The sequence below is a fragment of the Suricata suricatta genome, chromosome 6 (genome assembly GCF_006229205.1).
Source record: "Suricata suricatta isolate VVHF042 chromosome 6, meerkat_22Aug2017_6uvM2_HiC, whole genome shotgun sequence".
Classification (NCBI taxonomy): domain Eukaryota; kingdom Metazoa; phylum Chordata; class Mammalia; order Carnivora; family Herpestidae; genus Suricata; species Suricata suricatta.
Window position 1 is genome coordinate 53,459,573 of NC_043705.1, and position 24,091 is coordinate 53,483,663.

At 40.6% G+C, this 24,091-nt stretch overlaps 1 protein-coding gene and 1 non-coding gene across 2 annotated transcripts in view; both read left to right on the forward strand.

Moving 5' to 3' along the window:
- Positions 1-24,091, forward strand: part of SV2C (synaptic vesicle glycoprotein 2C) — a 214,759-nt gene that overhangs the window by 96,138 nt on the left and 94,530 nt on the right. Inside the window, exons 3-4 of the mRNA XM_029942459.1 lie at positions 6,651-6,831; positions 20,092-20,243. Coding sequence (XP_029798319.1) covers positions 6,651-6,831; positions 20,092-20,243 — 333 coding nt within the window. The remainder of the gene's footprint in view (positions 1-6,650; positions 6,832-20,091; positions 20,244-24,091) is intronic.
- LOC115295107 lies at positions 21,454-21,584 on the forward strand. Its single transcript, XR_003910330.1, has one exon. It is a non-coding gene; the product is annotated as a small nucleolar RNA SNORA38 (small nucleolar RNA).

Here is a 24,091-nt window from a genome sequence, read left to right on the forward strand (position 1 = left end):
TGCTCAACCGACTGAGCCACCCAGGCGCCCCTGCACTTTGGTTTTCATTGAAGTGTGGTTGTCATACAGTGTTATATTTGTTTCAGGTGTACAACACGGTGATTTGACGATTCTTTGTATTATGCTGTATTCACCTTGGGTGTAGCTAATGTGCATCACTATAAGACACTGATACAATACCCTGCCTGCACTCCCTGTGCTGTACCTTTCGTCCCCAGGATTTATTCATTCTGTAACTGGAAGCCTGTATCTTTGACTCTCTATACCCGTTTTGCCTGTCTCCTCACCTCCTTCTTCTCTGGCAATCACTAGTTTGTTGTCTGTATTTATAGGTCTGTTTCTGCTTTCTCTTTGTTTTGTTTTGTTGATTCCACATATGAATGAAATCATACAGCATTTGGCTTTCTCTGTCTGATTTATTTCACTTAGCATTATACCCTCTGGGTTCATCCATGTGGTCACAAATGACACAATATTATCCTTTTATGGCTGCATAATATTCGTGTGTGTATGTGCGTGACACTTTCCTTATCAAAGGACACATATGGCTTCTACATCTTGGCTATTGTAAATAATGCTGCAGTAAACATAAGGGGTCTGTATAGCTTTTCAGATTAGTGCTTATTTTTATTTTTCAAAAATTTGTTTTATCCTAAGAAAACTCCCTTTTAAAAGGTGAATATAATCATTGACTCATGGAGATTATTTATCATTGAATTTAGAATACTGCCACAGAATGGTTTTTTTGTAGAAATCCAATTTGTAAATAAATGGTGCAATGAATTATAGAGGAATGCATAACTGAGGGGCTTAAAACAATGTTTAAAAACCTGGTTAAACATTTCTATGAGAAAAACTACTATATACATTCCTAAAATTGTTCTGCTTAGTTTAAATGTGGTTTAAAGTGGTGCTGGGGGAAAAGATGTGGTCCCTGAGGTATTGTCAGAAAGAATCAAAAGCAGCTCATTAGCAAAGAGACAGAAATGGAAATGTGATATTCATTAGGAGGAATGGGGATATGATTAAATAAATGGAATTGGCCCCCATGTTAGAAAATACTTTAATGAGGAGTCGTGCCTGAGGCCTCTTTTGGTCTTCTGAAAGAAAGAGAGGCCGGGCACTGCGCCTGAGCTGTGATCGGAAGAGTAGAGTGAGCCTCAGGTCAGATGGAGCCTCCTGAAAGCCCAGCTGAATCAGAATCTTCATTCAGTTCGTGAAAGGATCTGAGAGTCACAGCCCAGCCTCTCTCAACGTCCAGTTCTGCCTCTAGCTGGTTCTGGGGAGACGAGACAGGTCCGAGGGGAGGCGCAAGGTTTCCGCTTACCCTTTACTCTTCTGCAACTTGTGTAGGGAAACCTACTTTTTATGTGTCTTTGGAATTAAAATATTCGACAGCCTGCATCTCCTCCTACCAAATATGTATTATATAATTACAAACTTAAGTAAAAAAGAAAATGAGAAAGGTTGAGTGTTTTAATGGAAAACACACCAGCCTAAAAGTGCTTTCAAATTCTACAGTGCACACAGATCTTTGGGAATCTTGTTCAGATGCAGCTTCTGACTTCTGTAGGGGTGGAGTGTAGCCTTAGAGTCCACATTTACAGCATGTGCCCCTAGCGTGCTGGTGCAGTTGGTCCAGATAGGCAAGGATCTAGAAGATTTGATTTCAAGTACTGGCTTCTCACAGTGTCAGTTTTCTCGTCTATAAAATAAGAGGCTTTGGACTAACAAACCTTTGAATCTGACTCTCAGCCAGCAGCATCATGAGTAGTGGAGAGCAGGAGGCTGGTTTGTGTCAAGAGTATATTTCTGCTCTGAGTTTTCAGAGAACCCTCATCATCAGTGAAGACAAAATGGAACTATGAAAACAAGTCAAGAAACACAAATTGTATTCTGACAATCCCAGAGTGTTTCCAGTTTTATTCATTTCATGTCTGCTAACATTAAAAGGTTTGGCTTATAGTTAGGTCACACAATCTACAAATGCATGCTGCTTGTCTCCAAAAACTACTGGGGACAGACTAATTACCAATAATATGCAATGTAGGCTCAAAAGATTCTTATCTTTAGATCTGAACTAAATTAAAAAAAATTTTTTTAATGTTTATTTATTTTTGAGAAAAAGAGAGACAGAGCATGAGCAGAGGTAGGACAGAGAGGGAGAAACAGAATCCAAAGCAGGCTCCAGGCTCTGATCTGTCAGCACAGAGCCTGGTATAGGGCTCAAACTCACAAACCATGAGATCATGACTTGAGCCGAAGTCAGAACCCTAAATGACTAAGCCACCCAGGCGCCCCTAGATCTGAAACATATTCTTAGCCAGGATAAAAGTGAAGATACATCTTGACACTACATTTCATTTTGCTAAACCTGTCAGTTGTGGAGGAAATTAATGCCATCTTGAAATCTTTCTTATCCTTCAGAATCCTCCCAGGTATTCTGTTCTCAGTGAACCTTCCCAGATGCCACAGTCAGAATTAGCAGCTACCCCTCATCCCCCGGCTCCAGTTATGCCTCCACTGGACCCTACACCTCATGGCTGGGCTCATTCTTTTGTGTGCCTGATGTCTCCCTTGTTGAATTGGGAGCTCCTTAAAGCCATCTTGATGGGATAGAAAGAGTTCAGGGACTTGGAACCCAGGTCCCTGAGGATGCATTTCAGCACTGTTTTGTCCTGGTCATATGTCCCCCAGGCGGCGATGAAAGATTTCATCCTGGAGTGGCCACAATCAGATGGGGTTGTTGGGAGGATTGTGTAAAATAGTGGGTGTGTGAATGTCTGCTGCTTCTCCTGGCTCTGAGGAGGCATCAGATAAAGGTTTGCTAAGTGTTTCCTTATGTAAGTTTGGGGATCATGACTTACAAATCCTTATATTTCTAGTGTTTTAGGAAAAATCGGGCATAGTGGGTGCTCAATAAATTCATTAAGATTGAATTTAATATTCTCTCTTTTAAGAAGATTGAGGTATATTTATTTTAGGCATGTAAAATATACAAGACAGAAAAATAACTTTTTGATTTTCCCCTAGTAGCTATAGTGAGTACTTTTCTGAAATACATTAAATGTATCTTGAAGTATAGTTATTAAATTTCTGACAGATTTATTTCTGGTTTACTAAGTTTAGAAATCCCAAACACAACAAGAGAAAAGATAAATATTACACAGGAACAAAAAACTGTATGTAACATACAATCCCTAAAGGCTATCCATTTTTCTATATTTATAGGTATAAACTTTCTGGAAGAAGAAAAATTGATAATAGTTACCTCTGAGAAGAAGGTCAAGAACAGGAGAGGAGACTTTTCATTTCATTTTATATATTTCCATGTGCTTGGAATCTTTTGTTCATGTAGGCGTATTTGGGTTTTTTAAGATATATATTTACTTTTTAAATATTAAAAATATTATACATTGATGTATATATGATATATAATATATGTTATAAAATATAACATAAATTATAAATATATAAAAACAAATATATTTTATAATATAAAACTATATGTTATATTTTATCATATAAAACCATATTTTATATTTTTATAATATAAAATTACAAAATTATGTATATTACATATTTATATATAAATAAGGATAGAGGAATTGAAGACTGGAATGGGCAATTTTTATTTTACTCTTTTATATACTAAAATCCCTAATGAGTTTTATTTTGGGGTTGCTTGAGTACAAAGTGCTAATGATAAATGAGGGTGTTCTACCCTTTGTCAAGTCACCAAGCTGTCTCCATCCCAGAAGTCAAGGGCATGCTCACTTCACGCAGCCTTTACTGTACCTGAGCTTTAAGAAGCTCCCAGAATGGGACCGTGTTCTCATACTGCTGCCAGCTGGGAAAATCTAGCAACCCTTAACCCGTAAGTCCTGAAGGTGCTGGAATCATGACTTCATAAATCTGTGGTCTGGCTTAGTAAAAATGAGGCTGCAGGGGACTTCCCAGAATAAGAACAACGAGAATGCTAGGGTTAGAGCCCAGTCCGGCTGAAGTATCATGCCTCCTACAACCAGAAAAGCGAGGGGAGTCACTGTCCTTTGGAACACTTTGTGTCCTTTTTAGCAAGATACTGCATTTCATTCTTCCTTGGCACCATGAAGCTATTTTCAGCACTGACCCCCTTATCTCCCATCAGTGGCCGGGGACATCTCCATTTGGAATGTCTGAAGGAACAAGGGGTGCACCCCTCATCATATGTGTGGGTAGAATGAGGCAGCATTTCCCCCTCACTCCTGTCTCTCATACTCTGCTAGCCTGGACTTAACTCTAAATCTGTGAATTAAGGAGAAGACATCTCAAAGACATTTGAAATAGTACTTTCAGTTCTAGGTGGTGCCCCCACAGAAGGATCTGGACAAACTGGGATGTTTTCATAGGATTGTTAAAGGAGTCGTAATGACATTTATGGGCTGAGATGTAGTCACATCTCATTTTTCTGTGGTCAAATCATTAACTTCTCTGAGCCAGAAAACTCAGATCCACAGTATTAACCTCAAAGGATTGTTGGGAGCAGTAAGTACATTAATTCATGCACTTAGAACTGGTAAGGGTTCAGCAAATACTGAACCAGTTTTTGTCTTTGGGGCTGGAACTACAAGAAAGACTCTCAAATCTTTAGAATGCAGCAGCCACAGGCCCCTCCTGACCTATGAAAGCTCACTTTCTGGTCTGTATGCATTTTTAAAGACATAGATATTATTATGAAAAGCTTAGCTACTGATTATTCTTCTGAGAGGCATGAGTAGCCAACTTGAGCCTCTTGTGCTATAAATAAGAGGTTTGCTGCATATGCTTTTCCCTGGGTGAATCTGTCTCCTTTGGGAATTCCTTTGCCTTGTGCTGATACATTCTTTAAATTGTCCAGTGAACATGCAGTGGGCTTCATGATTTTACTGTCTTTTTTTGAGAAAGATGATCTATGATTAGCCCTGGTATAGAGAAAAACATGTTGCCCCCACCAAGGCAAAGGATAATGACTCACCCCTTTGCAGTACCACAGTCTAAATAAAATGGCTTTTGTTTTGTCTTCTTGGACAGTTGTTCCAAAACTTGCCATCCATTATAGCTGTCCATACTCAGCTATCTGCAAAGTAGCCTCCACAGGTCATTGATGTCAAGGTCATCAGCCTTTGCCAGATTTTCTCCTTCTGGGTCTCATATCGATCCATTAACTGTGTGTTAAGCAAATGAATGCAGGGTGACTGTTTAAATAGGATATTTCCCAAACTATTCTGAAGCAATAAATCAGTGTTTTTTTTAACTTGTTACCTTAAACCTGCCAAGTATCTGGAATGTGCCTTTCAAAAGGAATTGTTCAAGAGGTGATTTGGTGAAGCAGGTGAAAAGCAGAAATGGATGTGAGATGTTGTAATGGCTTTTTAGATGCCACATCCAGATAGAATAGACTTTCATTTATTAATTATGTATTTCCCCCTAGACATTGGCACACCCTTTTAGAAACTTCCCTGAAGTAACTTTTGCCATACGTGATATTATTTCATCATGAGAAAGATTCAGGACAGGACTTCTGGGGGTGGTTAGAAGAAGCAAATGAATTAGAAAAATTCACATGTGTATTCACAGTGACACCAAGAGAGACATCAGTCTAACTCTTGATTTTCCATCTGTTTCCACTGTGGAAGTAAAGCCAACCATGATAAGTTTAATGGTTCCCAAACTCTAATAGCTGTTTTTCTTCTCTTTAGGCTCCTTAAACTTCTGACTCCAAGAGAAATTTTTCTCTTATAAGCAAAGATTGAGACTAGTTTAAGATTAATTCTTGTAATTCTAAACCAACCTTCCCAAGGAAGGGCCAGGACTTTCAGGAGAGATCCGAGAGAAAGAACACATGGAATCCTCTAGAGAGTCCCTAAGACTTTGGCCTTGGTTCAGTCATCTGTTAAAGACAGAGATTTGAAGCAGGCTGAGGGATCCACTTTGAACCCTTGACTCCGTTTCCCATCTTGGCCTTGTCATGGTGCTAAGCTGGGCCTTTGGACCAAAGGTGACATGCTTGAGAGTCAAACTCCAGGATTGTTCTGTGTGGAGATTCCTTGTGCCTGCACAGTATATACCCATTATCACAAAGTTGGTGAGACTATCACTGTTTTGCTTTTTGCCTTTGTCATTGATCATGACAGCTAAACGTAGCCCACAGAGAGTTCACTTTCCAATTTGAAAGATGATTTATGTATCCTGAAAAAAAATATATATATATACACACACACACACATATATACATATATATATACACACACACACACATATATATATATGTGTATAGAGAGAGAGAGAGAGAGAGAGAGAGAGAGAGCGAGAGAGCGAGCGAGCAAGCAGGGGAGGGGCAGAGAGAGAGGGGAGAGTGGGAGAGAGAATCCCAAGCAGGCTCTGCCCTGTCAGTGAGGAACCTGACACAGGGCTTACTCCCGTGATCCATGAGACCATGACCTGAACCAAAATCAGGAGTTAGGAGCTTAACCAACTGAGCTACCCAGGCGCCACTGAAGGATATGTTTTTTAAAGGAAAATTTTCCCATGCAAATGCTGAAATGTATTTTTCCTCTTGTTCATTTGCTCTTACATGTGTCATTTGCTCCCAATCACTGACGTGTTTCTTTGTTTTCTGTGTGTTGCAGGCAGCATAGTGTACCTCGGGATGATGGCAGGGGCTTTCTTCTGGGGAGGACTGGCAGACAAAGTGGGAAGGAGGCAGTCCCTTTTGATTTGCATGTCTATCAACGGATTCTTTGCCTTCCTTTCTTCGTTCGTCCAAGGTTATGGATTTTTTCTCTTCTGTCGCTTACTTTCTGGATTCGGGTAAGGCTTTTTCCTTCATATTTTATAGCAATATGTTTATTCTTCATAATTGTGTGTGTTTTCCATGCTGGACGACCTCCTTACTGAAAAATTATCCCTTAGGAACTGTATTCCTTGTTCTTAGAAATAGAATTATCCACGTGTAAGTCCAGGGGAGAAGAGAACACACATCTGTGTTTTTGCAGCTGATTCTTTTAGTATTTTACTTCTAGGAAATGGTTTTACTTTAAATGGAATCTATGTCAGAATGCATTCCTAAGTGGCTTCTTCTTCTGAAAATTTAATTTAAGCAAGAAATAGCTAAGGTCTTACATATTATAAGCTAGTTAAAGATTCAAACCATTTAGTCTTGCTCTTAAATCCAGGATAAATGTGTCTCAAGCGAATGTTATGTTATTGATCTATGTTAACAGCATATCTAACTTGGTAGGAAGCTTTACTTCTTGAGATGTAATACATTCTTTTGGTAAGTTCCTGATTTTTGCTGAATTAACAGAAGTTGTGTTAGCCAAGTGCAATGGCATTGTACCATAGTCTCCCCTTCTCCACGGGGGATACATTCCAAAATCCCCACGTGATGCCTGAAACTGCAGGTAGTACTGAACCCTATATATGCGAGGGTTTTTTATGCATGTGTGTGTGTGTGTGTGTGTGTGTGTGTGTGATATGTATATGATAAAGTTTAACTTACCACTTAGGCACAGTAAGAGATCAACAACAATAATAATAAAATACAAGTTATAATAATATACTGTAATGAAAGTTATGCAAATATAGTCTCTTTGAAAATATCCTATTGTACTGTTGTACTGCACTCTCTCCTCTTGTGATGATGTGAGATGATAAAATGCTCACACGATGGAATGAAGTGGGGTAAATGACGTAGGCATTGTGACATAGCATTAGGCTCCTACTGACCGTCTGATGATGAGTCAGAAGGAGGACCATCCGCTTCTGGGCTGCGGCTGACCATGAGGAACTGATACCACAAGTGACTGAAACCAGGGAAAGTGAAATTGCAGACGACTGTATAGCCAATGGTGAAGCCATTTTCTTTAAAGAACTTGAAGCACTTGATATTACCCTAAGTGAATCCACAGCTAAGGAAAACCCAATAACTTAATTAGGAGAATCCAAGATACTCTGCTTCAACAAGGAAAATAATAGTAAAAATGCAACGTTCTGCTTAAGAATTTGTTTTCATTAGAGACGTTCTTTCTGAGGTGTCTGTCATGAGATGAATCTTTGGGAATAACATAAAGTAAAAGTAAATAACTGAAGAAAGGAAAGGAGACGGTCCTGGGTTATGACTTTGAGAAGTGTATCAGTTGCGGTTGTTGATGAGAGTGGTACTCAGACAGCAAAACACAGTTTTGCCAAGAGAGAAGATCAGAAAACGGCATCATGTCTTCCTTAATTACATAAAGTAGCACTTTGCAATCGCAGCTAAGATAAAAGAACTGTACGGCATCCGAGAGAAAGACTGTATAAGCCGGTTACATCAGGAGTTGAAAGATACCCACCTGCAGACCAATGCTTCACTTTTACAACTCATTCAAAATATTTTTTTAACTTCTATATCATTTTATGCCACAAGAGGTGTGTACAGATTGAGATCGGTGGATTACCCACAGACTTATCTAATGCGCTTTTTCATCTTCTTATCGCCCTTCAGATGCTACATTCTGCACGCACTGGGCACGTGGCAAATATGGGAGTAAGTTGCCCTCATTTCAGCAGCTCTCCTTAGAGTGTAGACAGTCCAGTAGATCCCTGCAGTAAACCAAGAAAGTTGGAAAGTTTGGGAAAGTGTAAGAATATTTTTTTCCTTGCGAAAAAAAGAGGATCAGAATCAATCATTTGCTTTGTAATGATAGAGAAAACAGGCTTTTCCTCAACAGAGGGGACCCCTGGCACTCAGAGCTCTGTATGATATCGGCAATACACATGGACAACCTGGGGAGGTAATTTGGATTGTGAATTCAAGGGGCTGCAGCAGACCTAATGCTGAGTGAACCGGGGTACCTGAGGAAGAACAGATGTTGTCTGGAGCTGTTTTTTAAAGGACCTCCTTGGTGTTAAATAGGATAAGGCGTTCTTGCCATCAGGAGAGGCTAAGGCTTCCTTCTACGTTGTCTGACCTAGGTGATACCCACAAGCCTTCCACAAAAAGCCTAACACTGAGTTCTGCACCTCCCAGTCCTTTCCATTTCCTCGTATTCAGGAATTTCAGTGATATCCACAGACTCACAAGTACCTGCCTGTGGTCAAATTATTATTGCAGTTTTAATTGCCAGGTTTGGATTGTGACGTGGTCAACCCAATTGACTGCAGAGAAAAGGGCTATTACGGTGGTTGCAAAATACTCCAGGCTAATGGACTGTCTAGAAGTTAATTCAAGGGCAGTACAGAAGCAGACACTGCCTGGGTATATTCAGGATATCATCCTCTTCCCTGTCACAGACAAATCATTCCTCAGCCAGCAGCTCAGGGCTGCTGACTTCTAAATAACATACTCTACCTGGCAAAGCACAGTCTGTGTATTGCTAACTCAGCTAAGCTCCATAAATTGTGATACCAGAGGCTAACGCACTGTGCCTTCGCCAAGTTGGCACAGGGCTGGGAGTCCAGAAATCCAAATCCACCCTCCCCTTGATTTTTACTGGGGACCTTAAGAGAGTCATTTGGACTTTCCAGCCTGATTCTTCTTTTGTGAGAAGAGATGGAGATTCCCTAGGCTGGGGGTCGGGCAGAGGGGGAGCCCAGGTGGCAAAACTCCCAGAGTTTTGTGGGATCCAACTGCTGAGGGGACTGGAGAAATGATGTTTATAAGGAAAATGAAGAAAATCATCTTTGCTCCTCGGCTGAGTTTATGAGCCATGGCACCTGCACGCAACATGCGAGGCACTCCCTCCATGATAGAAGGCTTTTCTCGGCAGCTCTCAAGTTCCATCTGGACACCCTGATTCACTCTCTGAATCTCTGGGCCCGTTCAGCCAAGGCTCTGCTTTCTCCAGAGATCTTATTGCATGTACTTAGTTAAGAGCCTTCTGCAGCCCCACCTGATCTGAGTTCTAAATTGAGTATAACAGGTGACCAAGGAAATAAGGTTCCATAAAGTTGGTATTTTTCTGTCATGGGCCTCTGATGCTCAGACCTGTCAATGCTCCATGCATTTCCCAGGACTATGGCTCTTTTCTGCTTTCAGAGGTTCTTCTCTCAGACCCCACTCATAGCATCAGAAATATCGGGGCATCCTGAGACCAGCCCTTCCAGTGGCTCTCGCCACAGAGAGCCATATTTGCTTTTCATGTGTTTAGTTCTCTCTTCCTCCAGCCTGTAAATTCCAAGAGGGTGGGGCCTGTCTGTTCAAGGCAAGTTGGGCTTGGTTACCTGTAAAGGACACCCGTCCCACCAGTGGTCAGACCTGTGGCATTGGCCGCTTGATTGTGGTGTTGCCAGAAATGAAATAGATAAGCACCTTGCTATAGTCTTACCTGATCTGGATAAGTAGAAGAATTCTAGGTCCAGTGGATGAAAGCTTAACTTGAATCATAAAAGTCATGAGGCTTATGAGAAAATCATGGCCCATCAGTAAATTCCCTGACTTGAACCAGTTTACAGACCCAGAATGCCTCAAATGAAGGGGAGACTGGGTCTCTTGAGGATCTTAGTATAGAACTGAAACTATGTACTGTTAATCTTCTGCTCAGTCTTCCCCAAGAGACTTATGGCCTTTTTCCAGGGTTAGGCTGCTGAGAGGAAAGGAGATAATCAGACTCTGGGGGGCTTAGTAGGCACTGGCTCTGAACTGACACTAATTCCAGGAGACCCAAAATGTCACTGAGGCCCACCAGTCAGAGTAGGGGCTCTCAGAGCTCAGGAGATCATGGAGCTGTAGCCCAGGTCTGTCTCAAAGTTGGATCCACTGGACCCATGAATCTATCCTACTACGGTCATTTTCCCATTCCAGAATGCAGAATTGTAATAGACATTGTTACTGAAGGAATCTCCACATTGGTACAGCACCTGTTTACCAGTTCCACATGCTAGGAATTGCAGAGGAGGAAGAGAATTTCTGGGTCACAGGCAGAGCCTTCATTTTGCAGATTTTGGTTCAGTGACAGCACCAGGAAGACACAACTAGGACTTAACTTACAACTAAGTCCTTTTGAACTAGCAACACCGTACATAAGTAAACTGCGTTCTGAATCCAAGGTCAGGACGCCTTCTGGTTGATTTCATTGCAAATGCCACAGTTTTGCAGCTGTTCTGTCTTATGTCATTGCTGAAGCACCAGTGGCAGCCCTGTGTTATACCCCTATTTCTGCATATAAGGGAGAGTGGGAAGGGTTACTTCATTTTGCCTGAGGTCTACCTGGTTTTATGGTTTTATCGCCTCTAAATGTGCTTTCCTCTTAATTTCCCACACTGATTCATGAGTATATTTTGTTAGAAACATAAATATGTCCAGCTGCTGTATTCTGTGTGACTTTAAATATTTATTCAGTACACAGAATGCTTTTCTAGCCGGGGACAACAATGAAAATGAGGAACAGGGCATCACCAATTATTCGTCTGTCTCTCACTTTCCTAAGTGAATCTCACACCAGAGGACAGACATTTCCCTTTCCCCTTTTGTTACAGAAAATTAGGCAGATAGGAAATGGAGTTGACACCACTGATTCATTTTCATTTGTCCCAGAATTAAATTATTTGTTTCCAGTCACTGTTAATTATGGGAATGATAATGCTTCAGATGCTGGGCAACATCAGAGTTGCAAGCTTCTCACCGAGGGCCTGGCATAAAGGTCAGGAGAAAAATACAACAGCAACAGAAATCGAAATGAAATTTCTGTGTGCCTGTGTATCAGAGTGGACAAATAGTCTTTACTCCCTCTGTAAATGGAAACTCACAAAAGCATACTTCAAAGCTATTTGCAAATCCCTCTATTAACTGTATTATAACCAGAATACCTTGGCTTTGTAGAAATGATCCCCACTAACTGGAATTTTTCAGTGTTTTATATTGAGCATCTCATTTATTCCCACAGCATTTTTAATAAGTAGGTATGCAAAAATATTGTTTTTTCTTAATTAGAAAATAGTCACACAGATAGATTGAGTGGCTTCCAAATGTTCACTAGACCCTCAGGTCTTCTGAGTTTTAGTCTAATTCTGAACAATTTAGTCTAATTTTTGGGACAAAGAGAGACAGTACAAGCAAGAGAGGGGCAGAGAGAGTGGGAGACACAGAATCCAAAACTGGGCTCTGGGCTGTCAGCACAGAACCTGATGCAGGGCTCACACCCACGAACTTCGAGATCATGACCTGAGCTGACATCAGAAGCTTGACTGACTGAGCCACCCAGGTGCCCCTGATTTAGTCTTTCTTGGGGCGCCTGGGTGGCTCAGTCAGTTGGGCAACCAACTTCAGCTCAGGTCATGATCTCACGGTTCATGGGTTTGAGCCCCACATTGGGCTCTGTGCTAACAGCTTAGGGCCTGGAGCCTGATTCAGATTCTGCCTCCCCCTCTCTCTAACCCTCCCCTTTGTCATAATATCTTTTCTAGAAAATTTAAAGTTGTATACATGGCTCACGTGATACTTCTGTTGGAAAGCACTATCTTAGACAATGCCTTTTATGAAAATTTCCAACATAAAGGTTGACCTTTTGGACACTTACTTCCCAGTATGCTCTTTGGCAAAGGTGCTGTCAATCCCAAGAGAGAAGTAATGAAGCAAAAGACCTTCCAGACTTACAACATATAATTGTGAGAAATTAGGCCATATACACTCTTTAGAAAAGACTATGAGCTCCTGGAGAGCAGGAACCTGTGTTTTCATGCCTGTACCTCCAGCGGCTGTGATGTTCTTTGCCCAGAGTTTGGCTGGAGCGAGTGAGGATGGAGGATAGGTAAAATGGTGGGTTGGGGAGAGGATGAGTGGAGGAATGGATGACTGGATGCACTTGGCTGGAGAACTCTACATGTTCTGTCATCATTTCTTACAGATCATCATAATGATCATCACCATCTTCATTCATGACACTGTTTAGGTGCTACTGGAATGCATTCTTCCAGTTCTCTGGAGAACTAGATTAATTTTGTTTTTCAAGACAGCACTGGAATCGTGATCTATAGCTACACTTTTTCTTAAGGCACCAACCTGATTGCAAACAAGGGCTAAGAAAGTTGTGCTGAAGCTGTTTTCTTAGAAACACATCTTTTACCCAAATTATGTATTTACATCTCAATGTTTTTTTTTAAATAGTCAAGTTTTCTACCAGTTATTCTATCCATACTTTATATAATATGGAGAAAATAACAACTGCCCATATCAAAGAATATGATTTTTTTTTAATCTGTAGCTTTGGAGAATGGAAAACTAGAGCCACCCGAGCACCCATCCTTTAGCACTGCCACTGGGTATAGGAGATTCCCATTCTTGATTTGAAGATTGGTTCAGTTACCAGTAAGTGTTCTCCTGTTTCTTTCTAGAGTACTTGTAAGGACCAGGTACTTTCTAATCAATGTGGCAATCTTGTATTCTGGGCCATCCCCGCCCATTCAGAGATCATTAGATCTGTCTTCTCTTCTCTAAGTCTCTGGAGTAGTCCGTTTACTTTCATGAAAAGAAGGAACTCACGGACAAGTCCTTCTTCAGGACTGCTGCTTTAATTGTTTATTTCTGGGTCCAATTCAATAAAATGTAATGAATTGGTTCTGAATTGCTGTGCAATTTGCCTGGAGTTCAAAGTCATTGATTTTCATTTTTTGTTGATTCTGAGTGAGGATTAAAAGGATATTTTCATGGAACTTTATTGCAATTGTATAGACTATACCCAGTATAGACTTCACCATTCAGTATTCATTTTATAAACCCATAATACCCATCTTCGTAAAAGCTGTCAAAGTCAGCTCTTGGTAGGCTTTGTCCTTTGCATATTATCAGAATGGAGCCCATGACTTTATAATGCATATTAAACTTCCTCTTGAATTCTGTCCTCACATAATGCCCCATTTCCCAGTGGAAATGAGAGATGGAAGATTGAGGTGAAGGACCGTTTGACAATCACATGGTGAAATAAGTTAGAATGAAATTATTCTTTGTTGCATGCTTACTGGGGAATTAGAGCAGAACAGAATTACTCAGTAGAATCCCTCCTCAGGACAAGAAGTCATCAGGCATTCCATAATATTTCCCCTAAACTGTCATATTTCAAGCCATTTTAAGTACAATTACTCTTTTTATCCACAGCCTCCCTCTTTCATTGGAGGGCCCTGAATCCTCCCCTCAGTAACCAGCCTACACCAGTATGATAAGGTACAGGGACAAACATAATCTACCTGAGGTGAACTGGACTGTGTGAAGGAAGGCTGTGAAATTTGCAGCCTTATGACCCTCAGGCTTCTCAGTGTCTCAGTGAAGTTTGTGCAAACAGTAATATTTGGCATTCTCTGTCATCCTGTTGTGCTAAACTGACTTCACTTATGTGTCTCATGTTCCCACCAGAGGAGACATTTTGTTTGTAAAGCTGACACACCCTTTGCATTACTCATGAATTTACCTTAGGTTATTGAGGAAAATAAATATGTTTCATGGTATTCACAAGATGCCTAGTATTGAGTCATATGCAGACCTTTTGAGGTGGGTTGTGTGTGTGTACACACTCAAACATGTGGGCACATATGCATGTAGAATGGGGTTGGAGAATGGTCCCAACTTATTCTAGAATGTGCTTTAATACAGTTTTTTTTCGTTTCTTTATACTTCTTATTTTTTAAAATTTTTAATGTTTATTTTTGAAAGAGAGAGAGAGACAAAGACAGAGACAGAGACAGAGACAGAGTGTGAATGGGGAGGGGCAGAGAGAGAGGGAGACAGAATCTGAAGCAGGCTCCAGGCTCTGAGCTGTTAGCACAGAGCCCTGTGTGGGGCTCCAACCCACAGACTATGAGATCATAACCTGAGCTGAAGTTGGACACCTAACTGACTGAGCCACCCAGGTGCCCCAGTTTCTTTATATTTCTATAATTGAAGTTGTAAAAACCCAACATTAAATAATATTTCTTAAGAATAACTCTAACTCTGAAGTTCCAAATATCAACTCTTTCAGCTGTGTCAATTCAATTATTTTTAATCGGCCTAATCTTCCATGTATATGGAGTGTGGATTTCAATTATTATTCCCTCTATGCCTTCTATTACCAAAGACAATTAAGATTTGACCCTTTTGACAGCTAATAAAATAGATTCAATATCTGATCCTGAGAAAAATGTCTTTATGAACTGCCCTGATCTGGTTGCTTCATTTATATAAACATTCTATCAAATATGAACTTGAGAAAACTTCAACAGTAGCTAACTGACCATTATATAATGAACAATTAAAAAAAGGGGCACCTGGGAGGCTCATTTGGCTGAATGTCTGACTCACAATTTCAGGTCAGGTCATCCTCTCATGGTTCATGGGATCAAACCGTGGGTCAGGCTCTGTGCTGACTAGCACAGAGCCTGCTTGGGATTCTCTCTGCCCCTCCCAAACTCACACTTAAGTGCTCAAATGTGCACATGCTCTCTGCCTCTGCCTCTGTCTCTTTCTCAGAAAAAAAGGTTTCCATACTAACTGGATTTAGAAATGTATTACATAGCAGACAATGTAAAGATAACCATTTCAGGCCTTATCTTATGGATTTTTAGTATAAAACAAGTTATAATTTCATTAAATCCTTATTATAAGAGTTTCTCAACCTCAATACTATTAATATTTCAGGATGGATAATACTTTGTTGTGAGGAACTGGCTTGTGCATTTAGGATTCTGAGCAGCATCCCTGGCCTCTACTTACTGTATGCCAGTAGCACCTCCTGAGTTGTGAACAGCTAGAAATGTATCCAGACATTGCCAAATGTCTGTTGAGAGACAGGAGAGAACAACCAACTATATTTAAGAACCACAGATACATGGGAATTTAAAAACTGCCATTGAAATATTTGTTATCTTCTCATGTAGTCTTAGAAATTGCATCTTGATACAGTAAAACAATTAAAGAACTGCATTACCCCTCACACAAAATACTGAACTGTTGATACAGAATCATAATGAGAAATTTACTTTTTGTTTTACTTAAAAAAATGGAGGGAGACAGCCTTTTCTTATCCTCAACACTTCCAGAAACAAAATCATATTGTAAGACATGAACACTTGTGCTTTTTCTCTTACCTAAATTGATATTGTTGTTGGTAATCCTAGCATTCTGCAGCACTTTTATAAATGGACCAAATTATTTTAGAAGCTCCCAGAGTGACAAGAGGATTGCACAGTGTCTTTTGCCCGGGGGTTCCAAGCAACTCTGTTCATGAGGGGATGTGGTCAGGAGGTAACCATGGAAACTCAGACATGGAGTAATTTCAGGAGCTCTTTGGAGACTTTATTGCTATCAGAAGTTCCATCCCAGCACCCACAACTTTTCTTTTGGTTATACTGACCCAGAACATAAGATGTATCTTCGTTCATGGGAGATGTTTAGGTCATCAGGACAAGCTTCTCCAGTAGGTTTGGAGTGGCACCTCCATCAGCAGAGAGGCTTTGTGAAATATAGGTCTTCGGAGGGACACTTAGTGCTTGTCCAGTGGGCCAGGTAATGGGGATTCAAAGATGAATGGAATATAGCCCCCACCTTCAAGGAGCCTTCACTCTGGTGTGAAGAATGTTTAAGACCTCTTATGGAGTATGAAATACGAGTAATAGTTAACATTACCACATGCTCCAGTGGGTTTCTTTTTCTGCTTAAAAGACATCACAGTAACAGGAGGAGTCATGTTTTCCCTAAAATGGATGATCAGTCCACAGTAGGAAATGTGAATGCTTGGATTGTTTTGTAGGTCTCTGAATCTGAGGAACTTTGCAAAGAATTTGAATAAACTCCCTCATTCATTCTTCAGACTCATCTATCTATTGGTATCAGAGTTCCTTGCAATCTGTTTTACATACAGATATTGAGAGACATCCATGCAAAAATAACCACCTTAAAACAGAGGCATTGAATCAAAAGCAACTGGATTGCTCAGGTGCCCCTAAAAGATGGTATTCTCTTATGCAACAGTAATTTGTTTGAACCTAACAGGCAGGTCTATAGTTTTCCACTTGCCATTTAACCCACCTTGGAGTGCATTTATCTTGGTTCAGAGTAGCCTGGCATATTTTAACATTCAACTGTTCCTTCATGAGATGTGAGATATAACTCTTACGTATGGAATGTCCAGAATCCAGATGAAACATTAATTAGGATGTGAAAAGTCAATAAAAATCAAGGCTCTGTATGCACTGAGAAGTGAAGGCATAGATTAGGGACCTGGGACTTTATGGTGTGGATTCTTCACATCAAATTTAAAAGGAGTAAGTGATTGATGACCCAGCCATTTTATCTCCTACTAAAATTGTGTGTTGTAATGAAACCACTTTACATTTCTTCAGAACTTCGTTGAATTTTAAAATTCAGGAAAGCCTCCCTGAGAAAGTGATTGTTAAGTTGAATCTTCAAATAAGTAGTCCTCAAAAAGTAATATAGTCCAGGCAGGAGCAACAGCATGTGGAAGGCAAGGAAGTAGGGGAGAAATCCAGCAATTTCTGGTTACTTCAGAAAACATCTTTTTTTGACATGGAAAGATTCTTTTATTTATTCATCAATTTGTTTTCCATCCTTTTGATTTTTTAAAATGAGAGTGTTAATTATAGAAGCAGCATGTGCTCTTTTTTAAAAAAATGTATTTTAAATAATGAGAAAATATTTAAAATAGAAAGTAGAAGTCCACTACTCAACAACTTCCCTGTTTCCCCATCATCGAATTTTTTTTACTTTAAATGTTAGCTAACACACAGTGCAATATTGGTTTCAAGAGTAGAACCCAATGGTTCATCACTTACATACAACACCCAGTGCTCATCACAAGTGCCTCCTTAGTCGCCATCACCATCTAGCCCATTCCCCACCCACCTCTCTCCATCAACCTTTGGTTTGTTCTCTACCATTAAGAGACTCTTGTGGTTTGTTTCCCTCTCTTCTCTTCCCCCTTCTTCCCATGTGCTCACTGTTTTGTTTCTTAATTCCACATATGAGTGAAAACATAGGGCATTTGTCTTTCTCTGATTGACTTATTTCACTTAGCATAAGACATTCTAGCTCCATCCACATCATAGCAAATGGCAAGATTTCATTCTTTCAGATGTCTGAGTAATATTCCATTGTAAATACATATCCTCTCTTCTTTATCCATTCATCAGTCAATGGATATTTAGGCTCTCTATAGTTTTGCTATTGTTGATAATGCTGCTGTAAACACTGGGGTATATATACCCCTTTGAATCTGAATTTTTGTATCCTTTGAGTAAATACATAATTGCTGGATCATAAGGTACTTCTGTTTAAGCTAGTGATTTTTAAACTTTTTGAATAACAGCTCCCACTAAGAAACGCATTGCCAACCATTATACATTTACAGACATATATTTACTATATATATTTATATGTAGATACACACACATATATATGCATAAATGTATGTATATTCTACCTAATAAATATGTTCAGAATGAAGACAAAAGTTTCATGAAATGATGTTTACCTTTATTACTTGAGTTGCCCTTAACTATTTTCATCTCTATTTCAATTTTTAAATGTTGGTAGCTTATGGCTACTAAACTAATTTTGTAGCCCACAGATTGAAAACCATTGGCCTGAGTGGTCTGCCCATGTCTAGAGGTAGATAACTAACTGCCTCACTTTAAGCAGGGGCAAATACATGAAATGGTGCTATATTCTGACCTACTGCTTGACGTGGAATGACATTATGAATCTTGTGATTTGTCTAGTACATCCAATTTGCTACAGACAAGGCCTTTCTCTAAATTTCATTTGCTAAAGTCATTGCCAATACTTCTTTATCATATCAAAGGCTCTGAGACAGTCAGTTACTGCTAAATGGATAAATGCATGTTACACTCCTTGACATGAAATGTCAATAGCAATTTACCTTACAGAAATCTGAACATAAAGGAATCAGCATATATTTTTAAAACTATATTGCTAAGTTTTTTCTCTACAGTTTGTTTATATATATTGTTGTACATCTTTTAAAAATGTTGATTTCAAGAATTCATAGGGGTGCTGCCTGGGTGGCTCAGTCAGTTGAGTGCCTGACTCTTGATTTCACATCAAGTCATGATCCTTGGGTGGGACTGGAGCCCTGCCTTAGGGCTCATGCTGGGCATTGCACCTGCATGGGATTCTCTCTCTCTCCCTCTCTCTCTGCCCCTCTCCTTTGCTTGCACATGCCCTCTTTCTAAAATGAAATGAAATAAAGAGTTCATATTTCTGTTTGGGATGATAGTAAGTAATGTTTTCCCATACTACCCCACTTTCTGAGGCAGTGGTTTTTAAAACTTGTGCGTCAAAACCTATTTGAAATTCTGATGAGATTTATGGCCTGTCTCCCTAGAATGAACAAAATATTTATTCCATGTACACTCACTAGAGAGCACTTAACCTGAATGGAAGTTGCTGCACATGTCATCTCTCTAAAGCTCAGTCAGCATCTCTTCTAATCACCTTACTAGAAGGAAGCATCATAGTCCCTTCTATTAGTATTGAAACAGCAACACCTTATTTGATTCTATCAGTGCACGTACTCATGTGGCAATGAAATCTACTGGGTTCTACTGAAATCTGGAATGGACTGAGACCAGAGCAGTCTAGGATGCAACCGCATTGGGCCTGTGTTCATCAACACAACAGCCTGATTGGGCTGTCGCAATGGAGCAGTGAGCAAATACAGTTGCAGACAGCCTCCCAGAAGTGTTTGAAGCTCTTTCCAAAATCACCACATCATGGGTGAAACATATCATAGAAATACTCACTAGATTGTACCAAATGCTGTAGCTTTTACAAATACAGAGAACACTCAACAGTGAGCAGAAAGCCCATCATAATTAAATAAGGGAAGCTCTATAAACCATGTGGCTTGACCACCACTGCCACCTAATGGTGATGTGACTTAATTGCAGGTTCCAGAGGGATAATAAACCTATGTGAAACAGATTCTAATATTAAAATTACAAAAGGATAGAAAATATACATTGCCTGATATGCTGGGAGAGAGAGTGAGCATGTGTTGCTAGAGCTTGCTTTTGATTCTGCCCTTTGCACCTCAAGTGGCTGTACTGGCTCTGATTTCCTGTATTTTCTGTACCTGTTGGCAGGATTGGAGGGGCCATTCCCACGGTGTTCTCCTACTTTGCTGAAGTGCTGGCCCGAGAGAAGCGGGGTGAGCACCTGAGCTGGCTCTGCATGTTCTGGATGATTGGTGGGATCTACGCCTCTGCCATGGCTTGGGCCATCATCCCGCATTACGGTAAGAGGCTGGCCTTACACGAGCTGGGCAGGCACCTTCTTTTACTCCAGCCTCCATTCCATCCCTCCCGTCTCTGGTAAATGCTGGTTTGAGAACAACACTGGCATGATCAAAAGTCTTTCCCTTTTGTGATATCTAGAATTTTCCCCCAAGTACAGAGTTCTGTATAAGGTAAGATTATGCCAAAAGTCCCAATACTATTTATTGCATTTTGCTGTTTTTAAAGGAATCATTTTCATTTGCTTTCTGTGTATTATCCGCTCTGGTGTCCCCAATCAAATAGATGTAAAAGGAGACATAGATCACAATCAGCATATAAAGCAGCATGACTTCAGTTGTTTGGGGGACTATCATACATATCAGGCACATACAAGTACCTTTATTCGTCCCCTCTGGGTCCCGTCCAAAGCTCAGCCCCATGTTATCCCTGCCTCTTCTGGCAGCTCAGAACCCGGATGAGAACAGGAAGTATCCTGTCTTCTCATGGACCCTCTGTTTGAGAACTTAAGAGGTGATTCCACTGTCCTTGCTGCTAGGATCCCCTCCTCAGTTTCTCCCTAAGTGCGTGTTTCTACAACCTCTGAACACTTGAAGGTCTCATGTTTATGAGCAGTATTGTCCTGCTTGGAAGCCGGAAACTTCCAGTTGCTTCATCTATAAACAGTGAAATGCATGGAGAGGTTCACATAATCCAGGAATCAAATTCAATATATAAGGAAAAGAGGAAGGGAAGTGTTCTGGTTGTGTGTGTGTGTGTGTGTGTGTGTGTGTGTGTGTGTGTGTGTGAGAGAGAGAGAGAGAGAGAGAGAGAGAGCGAGCAAACAGGTTGAAGTTTGCAACATATGAGTATTCTATCAAATAAAACCACATGTGACTTCAAAACCTACTCTTTTGCTTAACTGAAAATTAAACCGATCATCATCTAAAAATTAGATTTCAAATATTCACTTTTTGATCATTTTTTCTGCTACTTTAGAACAGAGCGATTTTTCATTATAAAGCATAGTTCTATTAGGGAACAACCTTATGTGAATTTGATTCATTGCTAAAATCAAAGACAAGATGGAGATTTTAGTAGTCAAATGCATTGTCATTTATTTTACCCGACTGCATTACAAAATTCATGTTTGCCACACTCTTTCTTTTAATAAACCTAAAAAGTTACATGCAAATCAAACTTGTATATAACAATGACAACAGAGACGTAAAACCTTCCTACAGAGGCGTGTCTGTAGCTCCCTGTCTTTGCACACGTAAGACTTGGAGGAAAAGAAACGTGGACTTGGAGAAGTCTGGGGGCAGCTTGCTCCCTTCAGGCTCAAGATCAACCTTGAAAGAGAAAGAGAAAGAGAAAGAAAAAACAAATACTAAAAAAAAGAAAAAGAAGAAGAAAGAAAAAAAAAGATGTAAGGAATTGGTTACTTGGCCCAAGAGAATTTTCTTTGCCACACACTTAAGTTGAGTGTGGCCCACTAAGCTCAAGTGACGGGTTTTCCTTTCTTATACTCTGGTCACTTCTGGGCCAGAAATACCCTCATATGGGCAGTTACCCAGGTTCACCCTGAGGCTTCTCTTCTGCACCATCCAAGCAATTCCAGATGATTCTCCTCCTTTGTCTGGGCCCTCAGAACTCGCCTGTGTAAGAAGGCATCCATCTCTCATCCCACTCAGCTGGCTGTTTAGAAAGGAGAAGCCGCTTCACAGCCACATCAAGAACTGCTTCTAAGGAACTTCGTGTAAGGAGAAAGAAAGGAGATACGGAGCCTGTGCAGAGTCCAGCCTTACCCAGCCTTGCTCCTGGAGCCATCCTAGTCCATATGCAACCTTCGTACCAATTTTTAAGGCGTGCCTCATCCAGGGGCAGCCCCACTGGTGCCTCTGCCCGGTACTCACACAGCCAGTTACTGCTGCAATTTCACTCTGCAGTTGGCTTCCTTCCGAGGCTGGCCTGGGTCTCAGCCTCTGCCGGCAGCACAGTTCCTGGGCTCCTGGGTTTTGTTGTCTCCTTCCTGGTCCCCTTCCCCATCATATGGCGGAATCTCTCCCGCCGGCCTTCCTAAACTCATAGGTTAGATTGGGATCTGTAGTCCCCATGTTTCCACCAGGCCTGCACATGATTGCTTTGGTTTTTGTTTTTCCTCACTAGGTATTTAGTTCCTCAGTCTCTTGCCTTTCACACATCCCTACCCTTAAGCCATGGAGGGCTCTGGATTTTGCCTCTAGCCTTGCCAACCATCAGTCAGTGGCTACCCTACAGAAAATTAGTATAATCCAACCTTTATTTTTCTCAACCACACAAAAGATATTCTTTATTTATAGCAGAAAGGGCTACCTAGTCCATACATTACTAGAAAGAGCTGAAACTGTGAGTCATAAACAATTCATAAAAAGTTACCCAAAAAACCCAATCACAATACAACAAAATCTAATATATCTGAGACTGACATTAATTTATATGTTACCTTTAGACATAATGACCTGGTTAAGAAATCAGTTATGGAATATTAAAACCTTATGCCCATGCTTTATTGAAGGCTTTCCATGGCCAGAAATGTGACAAAAACAATTATTGCAATCAAGCCCGTCTGGATATTAGAATCAACGGGGGAGATTTTAAAATACCCTTGCTGAGTTCATTGTTATATGCCTGCAACTTGAAAAGTTTTCATTATTTCAAAATGGAAGAACTTAGTTTTAAAAATCCTGTGCTCTGAGGGGATGATGATGTTTTGTGTCTTGATGTGGGGGAATGTGTTTTAGGGGTATTCGCTTATAAAAATGCATTAGGCTGGGTACGTAAGATTTGTGTATATCACTATATGGATGTTATACTTTTTTAAAAAAATTCATGTTAATAAAAGTTTACCTCTTTCCTAACTCCCTGAAAATAGCCATACTTGGGTCCTGTGCCAGATTATTTGAATTTGATTGTCTGGGCTGGGGACTCAGCATGGATGGCTTTTAAAGCCCATAGGTGGTCCTCTGAAGCCAGGTTTGAGATTCTGCAGCTCCCTACCTCTCCCTGTGGGTGATCTTGAAAGCCCCTGGGACTTCATCATGTATGTATACGGAGGACTCCAAATGGGAGCAAAGAGACGAGTGAGGCTGACCAGCATGGCTGACTTCTTCAGCAGGTGCTTAGGCTTCTGTATTGTTGGTTTCATCCAAACTGAAGGGCTTTCCTATTCATGAGGCTTAGGATCACTTAAAAAGTAACTTTGACTGCTTGATCTGCCTTCTTAATGCCTCGTCTTTTGTTTTACTTCAAATAGACAAGGGGTGTTAAGTCCATCTACTTCCCTTGCGGATTCTGAAAAAATAAAAAGGTTTCTCTTTTCCCTCTGAAGTCCTGTATCGCACAAAATGATGTCACAGCCCACAGGGAAATGAGAGCGTGTGGGTCCTGCCCTCTGCCCTCCTTCATCCGGGAGACCTCTGAGCACCACCACCTGTACAGCGTAAGGAGTTTTCACCCGGCAGGGAGGAATTCGGGAGCAAAATAACGTGACTCAGAGCCAGGTACCAGCAGTAGGATTTGTGCTGGAGGGAAGGAATCAAAAACTGGCATCCACACCTTGAGTAATTCAAATGATAAGTGTTGCAGGTAAGAAGGTGTCTGTGGTGTTGCCTTTCTGCTTTTTTTTTTTTTTTGGCAACGCCATAAGCACACAAAGCCCTAAACCTGATGCCCAGAGACTTGAACTCTGACTCCAGTCAGGCTTCTTAAACAAAATAAGACTTGTGTGGATGGGAAAGGAAATCTGGAAAGATCCTTATGAAGTTAGACTATGCCAGGAAGGGGTTTGGACTGCTGCTAGGGCTGATGAGGTAACATGCGGGCTGGGGCC